Source organism: Primulina huaijiensis, chromosome 7, assembly GCF_012295235.1.
Source record: "Primulina huaijiensis isolate GDHJ02 chromosome 7, ASM1229523v2, whole genome shotgun sequence".
In the NCBI taxonomy this organism is placed as follows: domain Eukaryota; kingdom Viridiplantae; phylum Streptophyta; class Magnoliopsida; order Lamiales; family Gesneriaceae; genus Primulina; species Primulina huaijiensis.
Window position 1 is genome coordinate 20,461,242 of NC_133312.1, and position 24,903 is coordinate 20,486,144.

Genomic DNA, 24,903 nt, shown 5'->3' on the forward strand with positions numbered 1-24,903 from the left:
TTCAACCCTCTCAAGAAATGCCTCATCTTAGTATAAACATTCGTAGCAACATGTGGTACATATTTCAACAATGCAGAATATCGAGTCTCATACTCAGCAACAAACATATTAACATGTCTCAAATCCTCAAATTCTCGTTCTTTCTTTTGTCTGGCTGCTATAGAAAAATAATTATTAAGAAAATGAGATCGAAACACATCCCAGTCAACAGTACGGTCCTGGGCTCTCAATCCGGCCTCAGCCGTCTGCCACCACAATATTACATTCCTCGAAAGCTGGAATGTAGCCAATCGTAACCAAGCAGACCTAGCACACGGAGCAGCCACAAATATCTGCTCTATTTTCTCAATCCACTCCTCTAGTCGCTCGCCAGTCTCAGAGCTATCAAATCTCGACGGAAGATAACTGCTAAACTGTGCCAAAGTCAATCCACCAGGCAATAAAAGCTGATCTACAGGTGCATGTCCCATAGGAGGAGGTGGCAATGGATTCATCTGCTCAAACCCACTGTCAACCTCTTCCGTTTCCTCGTGTGGATGTACATGTTCTCTTGCTGTTATCACTGGAAATCAAATTGTTAATCATAGTATTTAACAATTACAATCCAGTAATCATCATCACATCTTTCTTATGAAAGCACAAGCAACTAAATAACAATAAATCATATCAAATAAATATTCAAAACAAGTCAAATGCACATACACACACAAATAATATCTCCATCCAACTCCCTCATCACAAACCTAACTCCTAACCATCCCAGACATCTAACATATGCTCTGATATCACCAGGTGTGGCGTCCCAAACCTCGTCACGTAATCATACAACATGTGACGTCATATGCATAAAACTTTTCTTGTCAAAGACGTAATAATATAATGCATATACGACAAAATAGTGCAATCATCACACTATCTACATCAGTGTAGCAAAAACAATATATTAAATATATACACACAACTCAAATAAGACAATAAACTATACTGTCTCTATCTACTATTAACTACAAGACTGTTTGACTAGACACACCTAGTCTTTCACCTCTATCATGTCTCACGGCATAGTCCTGTAACATGTCCAACAGAAACAGCCTCCAAAGGATGAGCATATACAACAATTATCATCTTAATACATAACAATTATATTAATAACATAAAATATAACTGAAATCATAACAGAAATACCCTCTTTCCTGTTTCTGGACAATCAAACCATCAACGACATCACTCCAATACTATTGCAATAACAACATCAACGATACGCTGCACCCAACTCCGGCGACAGCAATATCGTCGATCGAACAACATCAACGATACGTCGCACCCCTACTCCGGCGACATCAATATCATCAATCGAATAACATCAACGAGACGTCTCCTAATAAACGACAACCAATTACATCAACAATAATAAGCAACAACAAATATATTATCAAATCACCAATTTCCGGTGATTAACCATCGTTCGACACAATAGTATTTATCAATACTAAACAATAACAACATATGCTCGTACATCAACACGTACCTGATAATCGAGTATATATATATAATTTGACTATTTATTTGATCCCGAGATTTGTGACGTATCTAAATAATTCAACAACAATTATCAGATCGTTGTCACCGTATCAACACAACCATAACAGTCTCAATATATAACATCAAATAGCTCAACAATAATTAAGTCAACAAAATATAAAACTCGATTATAAATTCTTATCGTTCATCAATTTAATATTCTGGTGTATTTAATTCACAATACTGCCATCAAATACACCATAAGCAATTAATTTCAAATAATAGGCTATTTTACAACATCCGTTAAACTACAAAAACTTTATGTCAACATGTAGATTATACTTCGTAGACCCCGAATATATAATCAGAATTACTAACAACTGACAAACAGCTCTCCAATCTCAATCCAACAATTAAAATCCTTAATTATAATAAATTAGGAATAATTCAAAATAACATCACTATAATCTTCTCTATTTCGTTAAAATCATATACTATACAACAATCTTCAATTTCTGTATGATATAACAATTTATCGGATTTATTCCAAAAATCGACGTATTTCAAACATCATCAAAAATATAAAATTTATACCTCAAATCGAAGACCGCGTGTCAATGATCCCAAAACTGAAGTCGGTTCGCTGATTGGATAAACCGTTAAGTTGCAAGATCGAAAAGAAAAATAAAAAACCTTATTATTTCTTCTCTGTCTTCTACCTGCCTTTCTCAATCTCTATAAGTAGACAGAGTGAAATTCATTTCATTTGAATCCACAACCTCAATTTTTTTTAATTTTTTTATAATATATTATATTAATAAAATAATATAATATATAATACTTAACTTTTTTAACATCGATATATCTATTTGGATCAGTCAAACGATCAAATTGATCAAAATTCAAAACAAGAAACTTCTATATCTTTGAGTTTTCTACGTTATATCTAAATTTCAAATCATTTGGACTTCTTATGACCAAGATATGCTATATTTCATTCTTTAAAAATCGTTAATTATTTAGTAATATCACATTACTAAATCAACAAAATGTGATATTTACTTTAGGCATTACAGAGGTTGTACACCATTAGAGATTTTATGTACTAACATGTATTTTGAACCATTTACCAATTCCACTGAGAGTTATCAGTTGGCGAGGTTAAGTGTAGTTTTGAAATATCTAATAACAAATGAATTGTATTTTTTATATATGGGCGCCGTCAGCAGCGCAGTTTAACCTTACAACTAATTGAAAACATCAGTTCTTGTACATTTGTCATGGAATAAATTTACAAACATGCTATCCACATGTAAACAACAAAAAGAATCTATCTTACATTGACACGAACAGAGTAAAACACGAAACAAGCAGATAATATTTCATATTGTGTGTTAACAAAGACATACTACAAACTGAACAAAAAAAGGCAATTAAAATAAAAACCACCATTTGGAGCGTTATTCTTTCCTGCTCCGTTTGGTACGTGTGATATGATAAGTAAATGATTAATAATTAGAGTGATTAAAAAATGAGATATATTGATTAATAGTATGATGTGATAAATAACATGGTGTTTGGTATGATTTTAAATGATGGATTAATTTTGTAAATTTTATTGTAATGACCAAAATACACCAAATGCTAATTAAATATATATTCTTAAAATAATTGGATAGATAATTAAATATTTATAATTATAATTTATATTTATTAAAATTAATTTAAATATATTTATTAGAAATATATTTGAAAATATTACGGTAATCATTAAACACAATAAATTAGAATTTAATAAATATTTATTTTCATAAGAGATAAGAAAATAAAAATGTAATTTGTGGTGTGTTGATAACTTATCTCACTTAATTTGTTAGATTAATAATCAAATATTTAATCATAAAATTAGGTCTTAAACCAGATCAAAATAATTATTAATATATCTTTAAATTTTAACCAAACATTAGATAAATATGTGATTATTCATTTATCTTTATTTAATCAAATCAACCAAACACACCCTCATAGTCTTAGAGTCACTTCTTCAATAGAACTGTACTTGGGGATCCTTAGAACTATCATACCACAAGAAAAAGTGCACTAAACAAAACTCGTAGTCGTTCCATCTCAACATAAATTAATTAATTCAAAAAAATGCATGGAATGACAAAACAAAAATTGACGGAGGAAGTGTGACACACACCATCGTAATGGGATGTAGGAAAACTAAGCGGCAAGACGAATAACGGGTAGAAAAGAGATAGAATAAACAGAATAAGTGGAACAGAGCACGCATCAAACACTAAGCATTTCACAATTTCTGCACAGTTATCGAAACAGAGTAGCATGGAAAAATCACACTGAATGTGTGCGCACGAGCTACAATGAAGCGTAGAAATTGCAACTTACCAATGAAGGATGGTGCTGAGGAAAAAATTGAGGTGGAAATAACCAAGGAATGGGAGAAAATCGAGCTTCGAAATTTGTCTTTTATAAATCGCGAATTTAACAGGCTTCGATTCTAAGTTAGGGTTCCGGTTCTGAAATACCAATGCTAGGTGTCAGAGGAGTGAAACCAGACAGAAAAAATAGTCGTCGCCGACGAGGGTGGTCGGCAAATTGAACTGCTAAAAGTTGATTCCAAAGTAGTCGAATCTCTTATTTGGTTCATCCATGAAAAAATATTACTTTTTATGCTAAAAGTATTACTTTTTATTGTGAATATCGGTAGGGTTGATCCGTCTCACAGATAAAAATTCGTGAGACCGTCTTACATGAGAATTACTCTAAAAAAATTCTACCATGTCACTATTTTGATTAAATTTTCTTGAATTGAAAAATAAGCTGATATTTATTATTTTTAATAATTAAGTATTATTCATTGTATTAAATAATCAAATAAAATCAACCGTATAAACAAAAACAATAATATAATTAAATTTAATAAATAATAATAGAATAACAATTTATTAAAATGTTATAGTTATGTTTGTAATTTTAGAGAATTATTAATTTATAATATTGATATGATCATATTTTTATACAAGAGTTTTCCAAAAAATTATCTTACTGATTTATAAAAATTATTAATTTAATATAATGACTCAAATTGATATTGAAAAAAATATATTTTAAAAAGATTAATAATTTAACCAATATTAATATATAAAAGTATTACTGATTGAAATATTATAATTTTAAAAAACAATTCAGTTAATCGGGTCCTTGGTCCGATGTTTTTATTTATTTCATCTTATGGACATAGGTCCAATATAATTCATCGAACATGGGCCTAAGCCCATATATTGCAAAATCCGACCCAGCCCAATTCGTCAGTAACTGAATCCCTCTCTACTACTGGTTCACATTTCAAAATTCGAACTCAAAAGTATTCAAAAAGCTCACGACGAAGTTCTCATCAAGATCTCTCTCTAGCCAATTCTTCAGCAAGTACGCGTAAAAAATGGTAAATTGCTTCTTAAAATCGATTTATCCTACCGCTTCTTTTAAATTATGGACTTCTTGAAGCTGGTTTAATCCAATCTGGGTGATTCTGTTCCGTTTTTAGGGATTGTGCGTTCCATCTTCGTTTTCTCTTGATGTTTTCCGAATATTAGCTTATGTGATTTTGGTTATTGTGGTTCCAATTTTTGTGGGCATCGTATGGTTTTGGTTTTTCCTTTGATTTGTGAATGCCAAAACAAGTAATTTCGTTTTTGTCTTGTAATACAGTGACTCAAAAATATTCCAATTTAGTTGTGTAATTTTAGATGGAAATGTTTATAAGGTATTCATTATTAACTAGTGAGTGTCTAGATATGTAAAAAAATTTACCGCATTCTTACTATTTTGTATCTGTTTATGAACAGCTGTTTTATTCTTTATTTGATGGGTTGTGCGACTGAGTTTATATATATATAGTGGTTGAAATATATTTTAAATGGTGTATGTTGTGTAAATATTTGTGTTAGTTGGCTTACCTTTATTTTCTTGTCTTATTAAGCTATAGTGATGTGAAATTGTTTCAGTTAGCTCATTTTGTCATGGTATTTACAGATTATGAAGGATGATTATACAGTTGTATTGTAACTTAATCATGGTGAAATATGATTCTTTGTGGTCTGCAATTGTTTTTGAGTTCGTGCTTTCTTGTTTTATTGATTTGCATTGGATGTGTATGCTTGTATGAGTTGTTTTGCATGCGTATTTCTGGTGTTTCTGTACAATATTTATGTAGTTGATCACGCTTTTTCTGCTTTGCAGGATGGACATGATCCTGAGAATAGTAAACAAAGTACTACTGATATGACTGCATTTGTAAGTTCTATCGTATCAACTCATCCATCTGTGCCGTAGTATTCTGTGATATCTTCTTATATTGAGGAAATAATTTTATAGTTACCTGGTTTAAATTTATGGTCATGGTTTCGCCTTTCGTCTAAGTTTTGTTTCAACTTTCTGCCATAATTTAAAACTTCCTTTTCTTAAGATGGAGGTGGGTTTCAAACTTTATTTGACATCATAAATAGCCAGTATTAGTAGTTCTAACATGTCTGTATTATTATTTAGGTACAAAATCTCCTACAGCAAATGGTGAGTTACTAATATTTCCTCTAATGTTATTCGCTATAGCTTACAGTTAGTGTCCTTACTAACGTAAGGTTTTTATTTTTTTGCAGCAAACTAGGTTTCAGACAATGTCGGAATCCATCATTTCTAAAAATATCCTTCAATACAATCTATTAAATGCATTCTTTTATACATGGATATGGATGCAGTATTTTTTTGTGTGCATGAAACGGAAGGATGCCTGCCACTGATTATGGCTATTGTTTTGTTTCAACGAAGTGTCCAAATCGTATCTATATATTCCCATCATATGGAGTTACATTTTTGTTTTCATCATAGTCGAAGCCATTTAAAGGGATTATAACTTCTTTTGTTTTGTTTTCAATTGATGTGCAATGATTTAAGAAACAAATTTGGACCAAATTCATGTTCGCAAAAGAGAATCTCCACAATGATCTGTTTAAACATTATTGTCTAATTCATATACATACATATATTAAGATTCGTTTCCTTAACTCCGTGTACTTGATGAGATGGGTAACCGAATTGATGAGTTGGAGCTGAGCATCAATGATCTTAGAACCGAGATGGGTCAAGAAGGTTCTCCATCTCCTTCAGCTCCACTGAAGGCTAAAGAAGAGCCCAAGTCTGCTGATGAATGATAGTCGAATGCGACTATAATTTACAAGAGTTGTTGGATGTTTATTTATGCTTGTTTACGAAACCATGGGAACTGTTATATTTCCATTCTCTATTTATTTCAGTATTCATATCTCAAAAATACATGCTATGGATGGCCTTGAGTCACTCTATGAGCACAGATTTATGGAGGGCTTAAAATTTGTTGCGAAGTGTGTGTTTCCAAGAAAACTAGCATGGCCTGATATATTTTCTTATTCATGCTATAAGATCATCGCCCATTTTAGAACTCCGTCATTCTGCTGTTCTGGTTTTATTTCCACATCTGGTTCAGTTTTCCCAGAAGTTGCAACTGGCCTAAATCCATGCTTTGTGTTGGTTGTCTTCTGTTTATGGCATAAAAAACTACTTGAGCTGGTGATAATGAAAATTTTGTTTAAATTTTACAACCCATAATTTGTTACATTGATGGTATAAACAGATGATCTATCGAGAACAAGTTATTTATTTCTTTATTTAATATATATCACACACACCCAATACGTCCTGAACCCAACACTATTCCTACCCATGGTTTAATTACGGGGCTATTTTGTTAGCCAAAATACACAAATTTATTTTACTCAATAAAAGCGTAATTCTTCCTTTATGTTGAATTTTTCCTTGTTTGGAAATAGAGAAACAATACATTTTTACTGCTAGAACTTCTTGGAGATTGTTTTTCCCTCTCGGTAGCAGGAGGATATCAATCCTAGGACACAAACTTACGAGAAAAATCTTATCTTAGCAAGTAAAAAGTACCAAACATTCTTTTCATGATTTTCTTTGAAGTCAATACCAAATTTATAACAGATACCACTGAATATGATGGATTCCTCCAATGGATAAGGCCGTTTTCGTGGAATCTCATGAAACCAAATTATCCAAAGATGTCATATTCAAGAAGTGTAATTTTCCTTCCCTTTAGAACAAATGAATGGTCCAAGCAAGTTACTTGAGCTTCATTCCTTTTATCTTCACTAAGCATATAATTACAAACCCTTGTACAGGATAGTTGAAATTTTGCTTAATTTATTGTCCACATTTGAAGTGCGTGGACCCATTCGACAAAAGATTTTGGGGGTTCCATTTTCTTGAATGTGTCCCCTATTATTAGTTTTAGCTTTTCAAGACTCCAAAAGCTGAATTGAGATACAAATGTCTCACTGGGAAGGAGAGCCTTGAGCAAGTCAATAACCAAGCGTACGAGTCTCTTGGGCTACGCGGCAAATATTAGATTAAAATATGGTTTTATTTAAATATAAATTTTGTAATAAAGGGATTTAAATAGAAATAGTTATAATTTAAAATATGGTTTTATTTAAATATAAATTTTGTAATAAAAGGATTTAAATAGAAATAGTTATAATTTAGATCAGGTTTAATACTGCATTATTCATTATGTGAATGTAACAACATATTATGATCGAATAGTCAACTGTTTTTCGAAATACATAGTTCCTCGGATGAAGAGGTTTTACCATTTAATATAATTATTACAATCAGTTTTTATCGTTATATTAAATTTTAAATTTCTCTTTATATGATTTTGAAATCTTTTGACTGGGAGACAATTATTCATCATAATATAGATTACACAAATGATATGTAGACTTTTATTTATTTTTTAATGAGTGAAAGCTTCTGAATAATATCTCAATTATTTTATGTATTAATAAAATGAAAAAACCAGTCTTCTTTCTTGAAATATTTTCATAAAATACATGTCCTGAATAAACAAAATATAAAAGTTTTTGATCTCACCCAATATAGAGCATAGTAATGATTGTTTTTGTTGCGTTGAATTGAGCCAAATGAAAACATTGAGGTAAAGGAAACATGATTTACATTGCAAAAAATAATTCTTTAAAATTATTTTTCTTTTTTGACAAAATTTTTACTTTCTAGAATAATGTGTTTCTTAAACTTTAGATTTGATATTTAGTATTTAAAAGGATTTCTTTCCTAATGACTTCTTTCCTTACTTTGTAGGAATGCCGTCAAATTCATAGGGAGTTAAATAAAGTTGCTTGGAGTTTCATCAACATGCATGGACTTTTTCATGCTTATTTTGTCCAGAAAAAGTAAAAATGGGAGATTGAAAGAAAACGTAACTTGTATTGCAAGACACAATTCCTTAAAATTATTATTTTTTCGATAAGATTTTGTAGTTTTATCTCTCTAGAATATTGTGTTTCTTAAACTATAGATTTGATATTTAATATTTAAAATAATTTGTTTCTTAATGAATGACTAATTTCCATATCTTGTAGGGATCTATTCAAGGAATCCTATTAATATCAATACAAGTCTATATATATTAAAGAATAATTGTTGCACCAAAAAGAAGCGAGACGAGCGAGAAACAGGAGAACAAAGAGAGAATTTCCGAAGAACTCGTAAAGACGAAGCATCGATATTTCATTATGTTGTGACGTATTGAAGACATTTGGAGACAACACCCGTATGAAGTGTTGATTGAAGAATTGTTTCGTTGATCAGAATTGGCCACATAAATTTGCATTCTTGTGTTTTGATTAATTTTGTTATTGATATTTTGGAATACAATTTGTTGGTATGGGGGTATATTTTGTTTAACATAAAGTGTATAAAAGATATAAAAATTTGTGTGTATCATATTTAAATTGTGTCCCAAAAGATATAACACCTAGGACAACACGCAGCGGAATAAAATAACACAAAAATAAATAACTTAAATCAAAATAACTCAGGATTAATTATGCACAAGTGTGGCGCCCCAAACCTCACCACGTAATCATACAACATATGACGTCATATGCATAAAAATTTTCTTTTCAACGACGTAATAATATAATGTATATACGACAAAATAGTGCAATCACCACACTATCTACGTCAGTGTAGCAGAAACAGTATAATAAATACACACATACAACTCAAATAAGATAATAAACTATACTGTCTCTATCTACTATAAATTACAGGACTGTTTGACTAGACACACCTAGTCCTTCACCAATATCCTGTCTCACAGCAGAGTCTTGTAACCTGTCCAACAGAAACAGTCCCCAAAGGGTGAGCATACGCAACAATCATCATCGTAATACATAACAGTTATATTATCAACAACATAAAATATAACTGGAATGATAACAGAAATACTCCCTTTGCTGTCTCCGGACAATCCAACCACCAACGATATCAACGTCATCACTCCCATACTACTGCAACAACAACATCGACGATACGTCGCACCCCAACACCGGCGACAGCAATATCGTCGAACGAATAACATCAACGATACGTCGCACCCCTACTCCGGCGACAGCAATATCGTTGAACGAATAACATCGACGATACGTCGCACCCCAACACCGCCGACAGCAATATCATCGAACGAACAACATCAACGTGACGCCTCCCAACAAACGACAGCCAACAATATCAACGATAATAAACAACAACAGATATAATATCAAATCTCCCAATACCAGTGATTTATCATCGTTCAACGCAATAGTATTCATCGATACTAAACAATAACAACATATGCTCGTACGTCAACACATACCTGATAATCGAGTATATATATAATCTGGCTATTTCTTTGATCCCGAGGCTTGTGTTGTATCTAAATAATTCAACAACAATTATCAGACCATTGTCACCGTATCAACACAATCATAACAGCTTCAATATATAACATCAAATAGCCCAACAACAATTAATTAAACAAAATATAAAACTCGATTATAAATTCTTATCATTCAACAATTTAATATTCTGGTGTATTTAATTAACAATACTACCATCAAATACACCTTAATTTAATTAACTTCAAATAATAGGTTAGTTTACAACATCCGTCAAATTATGAAAACTTTATATCAACGTGTAGCCTATACTTCGTAGACTCCAAATATATAATCATAATTAATAACAACTAACAAACAACTCTTCAATCTCAATTCAACGATTAAAATCCCTAATTATAATAAATTAGGAATAATTCAAAACAACAACACAATAATCTTCTCTACTTCGTTAAGATAATACACTATTCAACAATCTTCAATTTCAGTATGATTTAACATTTTATCGGATTTATTCCAAAAATCGACGAATTTCAAACATCACTAAAACTATAAAATTTATATCTCAAATCGAAGACCTCGTGTCAACGATCTCAGAACTGAAGTCGGTTCATCGATTGAATAAACCGATAAGTCGCCAGATTGAACAGAAACATCAAAAACCCTATTATAATTATTCTTCTCTCCTCTGTTATCTTTCTGTCAATTTGAAAAATGAATTCACGTTCAAAGTTTTTACATTTATCTTGTTTTTATTTTTATTTTTTTTAAAATATTATATTATATTATATTAATAAAATAAAATAATATAATATAATATATAATATTTAACATTTTAACACCGGTATATCCTTTTGGACCAGACCAACGATCAAATTTTTAAAACTCAAAACATGAAACTTCTATATCTTTGAGTTTTCTACTTTATATCCAAATTTCAAATCATTCGGACTTCATATGACCAACATATGTCATATTTCATTCTTTAAAAATCGTTAATTATTTAGTAATCTCATATTACTAAATCAACAATTTGTAATATTTACTTCAGGCATTACAACAAGTATAGATATTTGCATGATCTCAGGGCAAAATAATTATTAGAAAACCAATTTCAGTTTACAAAAACTAAAACTAGTGATTTTAACGAAAATCTCAATAAACTGCTTTCTAAAACACATAACAGTACTAAAACGTAATCAAGAAAGCAAAACAACAGTACCAAAAACTAGAACAATAAAACGTGATCTTCAGCCAACACTTCCACTCATGTTGTCTGCAGATGTCTCCGACAATCACGGCAACACGTGTAACAACACTATTCAAAACAACAACGTCCTTGTGAAGTATTTTTCTCTGAAAACCATGACGTGTACGAGTGCAAAAGTAAGCAGCCACAGAACGTCCAAGCTTCAGTCAAAACGCCAAAAGTCAAATCTTTTTCCTTATCTTGGTTATCTTATTTATAACTTCCTTCGCTTCTAGGGTTTATCTTCAAAAAAAATCTTACAAGCTATGAAAACCAAGAGTTTGATTAAAAATAAACTTTTTTAAACAATGATACCGTATCATAAAATCCGTATCATAAATATCATATCTAGAAAAACAAAATTCTTAATTCAATATTTCACATAATCTTATCAATATAAAAATTATATTTTAAAAAAATATTATTTCAAAGAATAAAGTATATCTTGAAAAGCAAGACTAATTTTCCTTTCACAATTTATTTCATTGACTTATTAAGAAAGATAATTTTTCGTTTTTTCACTATTTGTAAACTCGATTTCTTTTATTGTTCACTTGTGCATAATTATCTCTGTGTTATTTTTAATTAAGTTATTTATTTGTGTGTTATATTATTCTGCTGAAGGTTGTCACAAGATGTTACAATATCCGAGACAACATTTATATCTAATATGAGTAAGTCTCTTGTGAGACGGTCTCACGAATCTTTATCTGTTAGACGAGTCAACCCTACCGATATTCATAATAAAAAGAAATACTCTTAGCATAAAAAAGTAATATTTTTTCATAGATGACCCAAATAAGATATCCATCTCACAAAATACGACCCGTGAAACCGTCTCACACAAGTTTTTATCATCTAATAAATACAATCTTTATCATTATGTTAAACAAAATACTAATTAAACTTACATAAATCAAAATCAAAATCATAAACCCGACATAAAAAAAAATTGCATCGAAAAACTAAAACCAAAATTTATAGCATGCAAATGCTGATGCAACCTTCCCCCACCCCGAATAAAAAAAATTAAAATATAATGATGCAAGCTGTAATACAACGACAAAATTTACAAACTTGGCTCCTTAGTCTCCATGTCTTCTTGTAACTTAATATATACCAATTTAATAATATTAAAATATATATAATAGTTCACATGAAAGGCCNAAAAAAAAAAAAAAAACAGAGAAAAAAGTGGAAAATATTTCGCATCTACGTAAAAGAAAAGAGTATAGTCAGATTCCATACAAGAAAAACTCTATGCACAGAGAGAGAGTCAACAATCAGGACCCTTCCCTCTGCATAAGAGCACTTGAATATATATATATATATATAATATATATTATTTTAATAAATTTTAACCGGTAAATTGGTGAATCTCAAGACAAGTTTGGCCCCCTTCGTTCCCATCAAATTCAATTCCTCTATAATTAGCAAAGTCTTTTCTCATCATCTTTTCCTTTTCCTGTTTCAAGATTCTTCTTTCAACGCTTGTTTTGCATCTGAGGGTGTATGCGCGTGTGCAGCCCACACTTGTCATATTATTCCTGCCCTTATCATTTTCTGTGTTTTTGTTCCCCCCCAGGTGTGTATTTGTGCATGATACATATTCGAGGTTTGAAGGGATCTTGGTTGTTGTCAGGAAGGTGAGTATTGAGTTGGGTTGTTCCATTTTCAATCTTTCTTGGTGTTTCTGTTCTTTTTGTTGTTTGGAGCAGTACACGAATAAAGATGATCTTTTGATGATTTCAGTTCAGTATTGAAAAAGTTCTTGTTTTGAACTGTTGAATGGTGTAATCTTTGTAATGAGATATGTTGAGCTGATACACATGATTGGAAAAACCAGTTATGAACCTTAAAAGGCGATCGATGTGTTATGTACCATGTATTGCTATAATTGACCATGCTATGGTTTTAGTTTTTTGGTATTTCTTACGATTTAGATCTTTCTCCTCTTATGAACTTGTGAAGAAATTCTTGAAAAAGGTAGGATCTTGTTTACTCGATGCATTGGCAAAATCTAACCTCAGAATATATAATTTAGTGTCACCGCTCTGTGAAAATATACAGTAATCACTAAAGATCACTCCGTTAATTTTATATGTTTATTAAAAAAGAAGAATGTTCTCACGAAAAAAGAAAGGAGAATCTGCCCAAATTTATTTTCTTGTAGATAGGGTGTGCTGCTGGCAGTATGGTGCCCATGATCTCTGGTATACAATTTTAATTGGTGCATTAAATTTTATCTGCTATCAGTCTTGCAGAAAATGTAATCGTCTCACAGGATAGAGCATTTGGATAAGCATTGCCATTGAGTGTAAATGTCCTTGTCTCCGACTCTTCCTCTATCATGTCAAAGAAAAGCTTATTTATTTGTCTTATAATCCTGCCAACTTGAGCTGTAGAAATTGTGAATGGCAATATATTTGCTAAGAAATTCCATCACTTGAATCTTTAAGGTTCCATTTAGATTTATGGATTTTAAAGTATTCAATCGTATTTTTGTTGTTTTAGAGAAGCAATATCATGAATTTCAAATTCACTTTTTGTATGTTTGTATAGTGTTTCATGTTAATCGGGATGTATTTCAAATTTACCCAATAACGATGTCATTTGAAATACATTATTCTTTGTCTAACCCATTCACTCAATATAGAATCAAGATTTTATATATTGTTTCGTTGTTAATAATAAAATAATAATCGAAATCCATGGATTACAAATCCATCACCTCAAATGCAATCTAATAGTTGTCCCGGAGATGTCGTATTTCATTTCTTGAACGACTTGGTGTGAGTTATTATCTTGGAATCAACACAAATACTAAAATCCATGTTATTTTTTGGTATCTTTTCGTGCTTTGGTGTACTGGATGATTAATTAGTGACCAAACTGTTCTTGTTTTTCTAAGCTACAAAGATGCAAAGGGAAATCATAAAGGATCCGGCTGGAGAGATCAAAGTTAGTTTTGGCTATCAATGTGACACCAAGAATGATAATTCTTGGGGTATCCCACATGGTATCGATATTCCATCTCCAGGGAAGCTCCGAAGAGCAAACAGCTCCTTCTCTTGTCTCTCCGGTGCGGCATTGAGTGCCAATGCTACGTTAGCTAATACGAATATGTGTAATGGGATAATCGGGGCAGAAATTTTGCCAAATTTGGACTCTCCTAATTCATTCCGCAGAATCCCTTCTTCGCCGTCCCTGGGAAAAATGGAGTTTTTATCATCTTCTCTGCAGAGTAGCATATCGAATATGAGTATAAGTCCATCTTCACCAAATGAGACACTCGATAACGATCCATTTTCATCGAGTTTCCTCAATGCAGAGGAAGTACAAGTGGCTGGAGGCGCCGCTGGTGAAGATAGAGTTCAAGCTGTTTGTTCCGAAGAGAACGGCTGGCTTTTCTGTGCTATCTATGATGGGTTCAATGGACGGGATGCGGCTGATTTCCTGGCTGGAACTTTGTACGAAACGGTTGTGTTTCATCTGAACTCACTAGACTGGGATATCGTGCAGGAGTCTTCTGATTCTTCATTTAAGCAGAGTGTTCTTAACAGCCTTCACCTTGCACTTAGTCAGGCAGAGAACGAATTCCTACACATGGTCGAACAAGAAATGGAAGACCGTCCCGATTTAGTATCTATAGGATCTTGTGTTTTACTAGTGCTACTACATGGAAAGGACTTGTACTTACTCAATGTGGGTGATAGTCGAGCCGTGCTGGCATCATATGACGAAGGAGGTCATATGAACAGAACAGCAAGGCTGCAAGCCATCCAGCTCACTGATAGTCATACCGTCGACAATGTAGTGGAAAGAACCAGACTTATGAATGATCATCTTGATGACCCTTCAACAATTGTGGCCGGTAAAATCAAGGGGAAGCTAAAAGTTACAAGGGCCTTTGGAGTTGGTTACTTGAAGAAGGTACAAGAATGTTTGGAAGTTTTCTTGCAGGGTCTAAAATCATAACACTCGTTCATTTTTGGTGTTTATGTGTGACAAGCATTCTTTTTTCACACTTTATACGAAATCTAATCATGTTGCTTCTGTTATGCAGAAAGACATGAATGATGCTTTGATGGGTATTCTTCGTGTCCGTAATCTCATAAGTCCCCCGTATGTATCCACAGAACCATCACTAGTGGTACACGAGGTTTCAAACTCTGATCATTTTGTCGTACTAGGGAGTGACGGCTTGTTCGACTTCTTCAGCAACAATGAAGTCGTAAAGCTTGTAAATTCATATATATTTAGGAACCCTTCAGGTGATCCAGCTAAATTTCTCGTCGAACAGCTTGCTGCAAGAGCAGCAGAGTCAGCTGGTACACCACCAATTTTCTTATCTTTAATTTTCTGTCCTGATATGCAACAGTAAAAGGTCGTTTTCCTACGTTTTATAGATTATGATTATGTTTGATGATTTCTTTGAACAATATTTAATATCAGAAGAAGTATGCCAGATCATCTGTAAGTTTGAAATCTTAGACGCTGCGTAGTTATTACATTGTGCATCATATTAAGTTTGACTTAAAAAGATAGAATTGATTCTCTTTTGTGCTGTTAATATTTGCTTATTTAACAATTTGATAATTTTATATAATTTACTGCTCTTCGGTTGGTATCTTTGGCTGCATTTGGACAATTTCGGAGTGGACCAGATTAAATAACTCATCATAGTAGTAGCAGTTTAACTTTTCATATTGTCCACTTGCATCCTGTCTCATCAATGATTTGTTGTTAATTGAATTATTTAAAGAGGAAATAAGCAATATACGTCACACCATCTACTTGAACATAACAAAATATAAGTTTGATATTTATTAGTTTATATAAGTTTTTGCAGCTGGTCAGCATGTTTATTCAATGCTTGTGTCATACATATTTTCAGGTTTTAGTATGGAAGAGCTGATGAGTATTCCTGCTGGCAGAAGGCGGAAATATCATGACGATGTTACAGTTATTGTAATCGTTCTAGGCACGGACAAACGAACTTCAAAGGCATCAACATGTCTATGAGTAGCCGAGTCAAATATTTTTTAAAACAATAATCTCAATTCTTGAAGGGTATAAATATTAAATACCCGCATTGTTTTTGCAGCCTGTTAGCATTAAATTCCTTCAGACAGATGTGCTCACTGTCTTAAAACCATATTATATGTTATGTCGTGTTATATTTAGTGAAAGATTCGATCTTTTTATCTGTTACTAATATCTCTATTCACAGATCATAGTTTCTTGTGTACTGAATGTATTCATCTTCAAATTAAGCATAGAACATTCCACTGCGGTCGTTTAATTTGTTTCTTGTTATGAGGCTTGATGATGAAGTCAATTGATTGCTGGAAACTCTTCCTTAGAAAAACAGGATAATGCCCAAAACATGGGTCTGTTCCACATAAACTAATCACTTTCAGTAAAAATATCTGCTAAACAAATGCGCGACTCTTTAGTTACTTCCAGAACCTCATCATGTGAAACTCTTGATATGAATATGAACTTATTATGCTGGGAAGTTGTCGATATCCGATTTCGCATACCGGTAATCAGTAGTGTCTTTTTTCTTTTTTGAATCACACTAATAAGAGACTGAAGGGACAAACTTGGAGAGCTGAAACTAACTAGAAGTTTTCAGTTGCCATGAACACTATTCTCTGCTGTAATTTCTTCATCCTCTTCTCACCATGTTCTCTAAGCTTCTACTTGTAGGCTTATCTGGGCAAAATTTTTGCACGCTTTAATTTTCCAGGCCTCATCGGTTTCTTGATCAAGGTTTGTGCGTCAATGCTTCCTGCATAAACTTTTTGCGCATGAAAATAAACGGGTCATACATCAATTATCCACAAGCAACATACTTGGGACTATCTAAAGCAGAGACACCTTATGCGTGCCAAAGAATTCGAGAGAATCGAGCTCGAGTTTGTACAGTCTAAACTATTTCACTTGAATCTCACAAGTTCTTGAACCTCCAAGGATTTTACATATTTACAATGAATTCATTCAATAGAAATAAACAAAAATCTCATGTATTAGTGCATGCATTCACACCAGCGAGAAAGGGACATAAATACTGTTTCCATATACCATTCAAGCAAATGTATGCTGGTCTTAGGTTGAGTCGCAAGTACTCAACCTCGTGAAAGCAGATTTGGTCCACAAAATCTTGCAAGAATATTACACGAAAACGTGGCATTTTAATTAATGACAAATTTGATTTTATGACCCATTCATTTTCAAACAACGCCGTAAGACGGTCTCCAACACTTCCCATCTATTAAAGTTGAAAATATTAATAAGAAAACTAGAAACCTTAGTTGCAAAGCAAAAGAACTCGTAGCTCATCCATGCGGAAATTAAACCCTTCTTAAAAGTACGCGTCTCGCTAGAACTTTATACTTTTCAACCTGGTTGACTTGAATTTTTGGTGTCAAATACTGGGTTCTTGTTTTTTTATTAAAAAAAAACGAAACTTGTAACCGAGAAGAGAGGTTTATTAATTGTAATATTTTCAAGAAACAGCAACATAATTCATTGAACGTTAAACAGAGAAGCTTGATCTTTATTTACTTGGTGATAGGTTCTGTGCGTGACTAAATTTTTTTCTTAGCAGCCATGGGTCAAGAATCGTTTGTATACAGCTTCGTGGCACGCGGCACGGTGGTATTGGCTGAGTACTCCGAGATCACCGGGAAATTTGCGGCGGTGGCGGAGCAGTGCTTGCAGAAGTTGCCTTCATCAAGCAACAAATTCATTTACCAGTATGATCAACATACGTTTAACTACCTAGTTGCAGATGGCTATGGTAATTGTTTCTTCTCATTTTTATGGCTCCATGTTTTTGTTTGTTGATCTTCATGATTGATTTTATTGGGAAATTGGAGTTGATTTTTAAATTGGTTTCCATGATCTTGGTTAGAAGATGAAAAGTTGGAGTCTTAATTTAATGATCAGTTCTTTACACGGAACCAGCAGTTGAAGCAATCTGCCAATCTTTTTCATAATGAAAAGAGTTCTCAAGACTGTTTATAGCTATACTTGAATTTGTTTCTCTAATTTTTGGGCTAGTTTTAGGTCTCCTACAAGATCAAAATTTTAGTAAACATTTAACTTGAGGACTGCATAAGTAAGTATTTAAAAATATATCTAGAATGAAAATCATATATGTCAATATTATCTGCTTGCAATGCCACAAGTTCATGTTCCTTAATATGGTTGAGTTCTTCTGGTCCTCACTTGATATTTTCCTTGCAGAACAATAAGTAATGTGCATTAGTAGCTAAAATTGTCGTAATTATCGAGATAATATCAGCATTCATGGGGTCATCTTTAAAGAACATTTTGAGTCAAGTAGATCTGTTTTTGTAGAATTCTGCATCAATCAACTTGACGCTGTGTTTAAAAATCTTTACAGCTTATTGCGTAGTTGCCAATGAATCTGTTCGACAACCGATTTCAATTGCTCTTCTGGAACGTATAAGATCTGATTTCTTGAGAAAATATAGTGCTGGTAAAGCAGATACTGCAGTTGCCAAAAGCCTCAGCAAAGAATTTGGGTAAAAACCGAATATAATTCATTAGTAAGTACTGCACAAATGCAAAAAACTGAAAGCATGTAAAATGCAGGCCGCTTATGAAAGAGCAAATGAAATATGTAACTGAGCACACCGAAGAGATCGATAAACTTTCAAAAGTACAGGCTCAAGTTACCCAAGTCCAAAATATTATGAGGGAGAATATAGACAAGGTATATATAATACTCAATTTGCACTTGTTTGTTGCTTTTGATTGCATTTCAACTTTTTCTTTGATCTCTCGATCTCGAGTGGTGACACAAACGTGTATGATCATATCATGTACTTTTACAGACAATTCAAAGAGGAGCAGCAATAGATGATCTTAGCAACAAGGCTGAAGATTTACGCGACAATGTAAGATGTTAATGCTGCATCATGCGTACTTCTCTTTGCTCTAAAATCTTGAAATCAGGTTCAAATACACTTTTTAACACCATGTTTCATGATTTCAGGCTAAAGAATTCAAGAAAAGGGGGGAACAGATCAAACGAAAGATGTGGTATCAGAATATGAAAATTAAGTTAGTTGTCTTTGGAATCCTTATCCTCTTAGCACTCATAATCTGGCTTTCGATTTGTCGCGGTTTTAACTGCTCAAATTAGAATGGATCTTGTTTCCATTTGAACAATATATGTAAACTTGGTTCTGAATACACAGATGAGTCATTTATGTGTCAAATATGTTGGTTTTTCAGTGTAAAATCTTCGTCTGTTTCTTTTGTTATTTGATAGAAACTTATATTGTTTAGAGACGTGAGAATCATATTGCATCATTTAGAGATGATTTCCTTGTAATGATTTGAGTTTAGTTTTTATTGTGGATATCTATACTATTGGGAAATTACAAGTTTGGTCTTGTACTTGTCCTATTTTCCATTTTTTGTTCAAACTATTTTCATGTTACAGTTTTAGTATATCAAGTTGGTCGTTGCTTTTTTATTTTAGTTCTTTTCCACCAAGGTCGTCACCCAAAATTCCAATGGAAAAAAGATTAAATGTGAAGCAAGAACCAACTTATTGAACTAAAACTATAAATTGAAAGTTTTAAAAGTAAAATGAAAAATGAACATATTATACTATATTCTTTATTCTATATACTTTCTATATTATTTTATATTATAAAATATGAGAAGATTAGACTAACTTATTTTAATTATATTGTACGAAAATTTTAGAATATGGAAATAAAAAAATTCTTCATTTATATTAATAAAATATTATAAAAGCATATTTTAGCTAGTGAATTTGAAGTTCATCTATAACTATTATATCTCATTTATTCTCCAAAATTTTTAAATTACTAAATGGAAAACAATATTTGTCATGTAACTTATTATTATTTTTTTGGATCAATTTTCGGTCAATTCATAGTTTTAGTCTACTAACTTGCACATTTTTCTCAATTTTGGTCATTTTTCATCAAAATATTAAAGTGACATCCGACACGTCAGCAACGTCCGAGACAATGCTAGCAATGTCCGACGTCACGTCATAAGTTTGGGATGCCATATCAGCATTCAAGTGAAAATGACAAAAAATGAAAACAATGTGATATGTAAGACTAAAAATGTTGTTCTCCCTTACTGAATACCTCTTTTGTATCTTTATCTTTATTTTAGTTTTTAATATTAATCCAAAATTAAAATTCGAAGTCCCTTTCCATACGTGATGGACACTGCAAGACAAGAATGGAGTAAATAATAACTATCTAAAAAAAACATCAAATATTGTGTTCAGATAATTTATTTAGATTAAAAAAAAAATTACACTTAGGTTTGTTGGTTTAAGTGTGTATGAATGAGAGTAATATTGAGATCAATGACCTACTGAGAAGTTCTCGTGCGTCAAGCTACTGACGTTGCTCCGTTTGATTTAGTTGGCTAGGTGGGTCGTAAAAAAGTGACATCAGATCTTAACGGATAATATTATCTCAGCTAGGGATATGACCGACAGTAGGAAAATATTAATATTGATATATAAAAGATATGAGACAGCACTAGCAGATAGATATACGTACGCCTTCCCAGATTCATGGGCCTAACATCATGACTCATTAGCACCTTATAAGTATGCGCTCTCCGCTTCCACAAGTACTATAGAGAAATATATTGCGTCTTAACTAACAACTATAGTTTTTCTTATCTAATGATGGCCGCTTGATCCTAACAAAGTTTATATCTCATATTTCCAATTTCACAATTATGTATATTTTATAGTAATCCATTCTCGAAAAGTACACCTAACTAATATGAATATCAATTTCGTCCAATAAATTGATCTAAATTGGATTTCGATAATCTAATTAGTAAAAAATAGGTTTAAAAGAAGGCAGATTAATATTGCATCAAAACCTGTTTTTAACTTATTAGATAACCAAAATCCAATTTAGATCAACCTATACATCATAAAACCAATTTACTATTTTTTCTGAGGACCTAAAAAGGGAGATTCTTCAAATGACATGGAGCCAACCCAAAAATATATATTAAAAAAAATGAAAATTGAGAATATTGTAGCTTGATCAAAAAGATTTTGCTTTCTACTTGTATATTTTGAATGACTAGGGTTATGGCAAAGTGAATATTTGGTACAAGTATATTTCTTATTTGGGGTGAGAAATCAACTAAACTTTTGAAGCATTATCGTCAAAAAGGGAGGTTTTAAAGTTAGAATCCAATCCAAATACCCATTACTTGTTTGTTTACCATATCCATCTCAATAGAAAATAATTTTACAAAATTATTAGTAATTAAATGTGTTCTTCCAATTTTCAATAAATTAAAACAAACCGTCGAATTGTGATTAAAATCGATTCAAATTTATTTAAATTTTATGTGATGGAAAATTATCAAAGTTCTTCAATATTGTAACATCAAATTAGCTAGCTAGGTGAAAAGAGGCAATAAAAATCAAATTAATGTAGACCAAAATTAATTAATTGCATTTCAGATATATATTATCATGAGAGTGAACTTAACATTGATGTAACAATGGCAACCTTAATTACCCTAAAACCAAGCATCACAACCCCAATTTCACAAGTAACATATCCATAGAAAACATTAATCTCTACCTATGACAACATTCATGACATGCACACACAAACCTTAACATTCACAAAAACCTAATAAACTCCAGCATCACTCATGCACCCTTAAGAACTAACTTCAATCGATAGAACAACCCGAAATACTGGTTAGAAACCTAACCGAGCACTATTATTGGGTATCCCTAACTTCAAATTCGTTGCGATTCTTGACAACAATGTCATACATATGCATGGACTTGAACTTGTTGAAGTCTTTTGGAAGAGAGATCAGATGAACTGTGGATCTCTTGTGGAACTGCAACAAATCGGGATCATCGTAATACCTCTCCCATCCGAGGGACAATAATTTCCTCTCAAGAACACTATATGAAGTGATCACATCATTTGAGGGAAGATGGACCAAAACTTTCTTGGTATTGCATTCTCCGGCGTTCTCAACGAGCCGAACAACGCCGTTTTTGAATACCCAAACACCAGACATATCTTCCTGATATTTTGCTATGGATTTGAAGAGAAGTATGGGATGGAAGACTGTGGATTGTGATGACAAAATACTATGTGGAACAAGTTGAGTGGTACTGTGTGGTAAACTCAAATTATAAGCTGATAAGTTTCTGTATCATGCAAAGGTTTATTATATAGTGGATGCTCTGGAATTTACTTTTTGTTCTTTTTTCTTTTTAAATAATACCCATATTGCTATCTACAAATTGAATTTTTATTCTTGATAAGTCATTTTTATCAATATTAATTAATGCTTGAAAATTTTAAAAATAATACTCATGTGAGAAATCAATTAATTTACAATTTTTGGAATGTAAAAACATAGTAAATATAGTTATACGAAAATATAAAATATTGAAATTCTATGGCAATAATAATACTTTCAAGAACTTGTAAACAATATGAAGTGATTATATGTGTTGTGCAAGCAAGATTCAAGCAAAACTTGGAATTAAAAATTCATTCCTTTAGAATTTTCTGATTAAAAAATAATTTGGAACTAGGTTCCTGTTGTATTTTTTAAAAAATAAAAGTTACTTTTTAATTGATTCAAGCACAAGAATTTCGGAAAGAGCCTTTCATGGGATAATAAACTTATTTAAATAGCTATTCTACGTCCCAAAACCCTAGTGAATAAAGGCTACATAATTAAAAATACTAGGTTTTTGTCTTAATGGGTTCCTTAGAACCTTCTCTAATATTCTTACATGCATGCAGTAATATGCAATAATATCATTCTTACAGACTTTCTAAATGAATCTATTTGCTTCAAATTTTTTTTCTATATGTTCAATCCACTAAAAATTCAAATGATAATAATATAACTATAGTATATTTAAAAATTTTATATAGTTTCAATATATATATATGTAGCTGTAAAATTAAATTTATAAAAATTTAAAATTTGAAAGTATATAAGATCAATGCGTGGCATGAGTGTGACAAAAGGTGTAAGTTGTCAAAATCAAACTCGTGAGAAAGAAATTTACGACTTTCTCGACCCATGCTTTATGGATAGGATAAGAGAGAAAATAAGATATATTTATTTCCACACATTTAATTTAATTGTTTTTTTATTTAATTTTTAGTTGACGACTGAGGAAGAGAGGGAAATATCATAGTAGCCCATTCGAGGAAGGAATGGGGATTCAAAGAAAATTATGGAAAGCATATTACAAACGTGTTGAAAAGTCCATTCAAAATTCGATGGCTCAATATATATAGGGATTAAATTAAATAAACCTCAATTCAATTTAAATTTAAATTTTATCTATTTTAAGAAAATTATATACTAAATCATCTCCCTCCTTTATTAAAATTTAAGAAATTTTAGTAAAATTTAAGATCAATTTATATTTGATTAATTAATGTACATTTTTTNTCCTTTCTACTTGGGGACAATATTTCCATTTTTGGTCACAACCAAATAAAATTAAGAGGCCATTAATGAATTCGCCTAGTTGGTTAAATATATATTTAATTAATGAATCATAAGTTTCATATATAAAATGCTCAATTCTTTTTAATTAATTGAATTTAAATAATCCAAATAAATTATGTAACATAGTTTTATGGTACAATATTACAATTTGTAGTGTTATATGGAGATTTTGTATTAAGTAATTTTAGGTGGAAAACCAGGGTTTTATGAAGTGGAACATACTAAATGAATTAAGCTGAATATTTTGTTTATATTATTATTGGAAAGCAATAATTTTCCTGTACGAAAAGTGAAGAGTAATTGAAACACGATGCTTGAATTATTATCTGACATCGAAGATTTGAACAGTTACACTATTATCACCAACTGAGTAAATATAGCTAGCGTTTGACAAAGTTGTAGATGCTTAATCTTACTTTATCATACCACAAGAAGTTTGCATTTTAATAATGACAAAAACTTGTGTGAGACGGTCTCATGGGTCGTATTTTGTGAGACGGATCTCTTATTTGGGTCATCCATGAAAAAATATTATTTTTTATTCTAATAGTATTACTTTTTATTATGAATATCGATAGGGTTGATCCGTCTCACAGATAAAGAATCGTGAAACCGTCTCACAAGAGACATACTCTTTAATAATTCGTATATTATAGGTAAAAGTCCAGATCATCAAATTAACTTTAATGAAATTATTTTTTTTTAACGAGAACGAATTTTTTTTATTATGAGATTTAT

General features: G+C 31.7%; 4 protein-coding genes across 5 annotated transcripts; 3 read left to right on the forward strand and 1 right to left on the reverse strand.

The window, feature by feature from the left end:
* Positions 1-4,879: 4,879 nt before the first annotated feature.
* LOC140981101 (heat shock factor-binding protein-like) lies at positions 4,880-6,941 on the forward strand. Its single transcript, XM_073447357.1, has 5 exons — positions 4,880-4,987; positions 5,785-5,838; positions 6,091-6,114; positions 6,201-6,243; positions 6,616-6,941. The coding sequence occupies exons 1-5, from the start codon at positions 4,985-4,987 to the stop codon at positions 6,750-6,752; spliced, it is 261 nt and encodes an 86-aa protein (XP_073303458.1). The 5' UTR covers positions 4,880-4,984; the 3' UTR covers positions 6,753-6,941.
* A 5,889-nt stretch (positions 6,942-12,830) lies between these two features.
* On the forward strand, positions 12,831-16,806 carry LOC140981107 (probable protein phosphatase 2C 40). Of its 2 annotated transcripts, XM_073447365.1 has the most exons (5): positions 12,831-12,956; positions 13,178-13,238; positions 14,504-15,525; positions 15,659-15,923; positions 16,490-16,806. In XM_073447365.1, the coding sequence occupies exons 3-5, from the start codon at positions 14,512-14,514 to the stop codon at positions 16,615-16,617; spliced, it is 1,407 nt and encodes a 468-aa protein (XP_073303466.1). In that variant the 5' UTR covers positions 12,831-12,956; positions 13,178-13,238; positions 14,504-14,511; the 3' UTR covers positions 16,618-16,806. The 2 variants fall into 2 exon arrangements, with proteins under 2 accessions (XP_073303466.1, XP_073303465.1); XM_073447364.1 differs by lacking the exon at positions 12,831-12,956 and having other exon boundaries at positions 12,963-13,238.
* A 1,039-nt stretch (positions 16,807-17,845) lies between these two features.
* LOC140981126 (vesicle-associated membrane protein 724-like) lies at positions 17,846-20,033 on the forward strand. Its single transcript, XM_073447397.1, has 6 exons — positions 17,846-17,968; positions 18,209-18,400; positions 19,010-19,151; positions 19,222-19,342; positions 19,464-19,526; positions 19,625-20,033. Exons 2-6 carry the CDS (start codon positions 18,211-18,213, stop codon positions 19,772-19,774), a joined length of 666 nt encoding a protein of 221 aa, XP_073303498.1. The 5' UTR covers positions 17,846-17,968; positions 18,209-18,210; the 3' UTR covers positions 19,775-20,033.
* Positions 20,034-22,082: 2,049 nt separating this feature from the next.
* Positions 22,083-22,811, reverse strand: LOC140981531 (flowering-promoting factor 1-like protein 3). Its single transcript, XM_073447955.1, has one exon. The coding sequence runs from the start codon at positions 22,699-22,701 to the stop codon at positions 22,390-22,392; it is 312 nt and encodes a 103-aa protein (XP_073304056.1). The 5' UTR covers positions 22,702-22,811; the 3' UTR covers positions 22,083-22,389.
* Between the last annotated feature and the right edge of the window lie 2,092 nt (positions 22,812-24,903).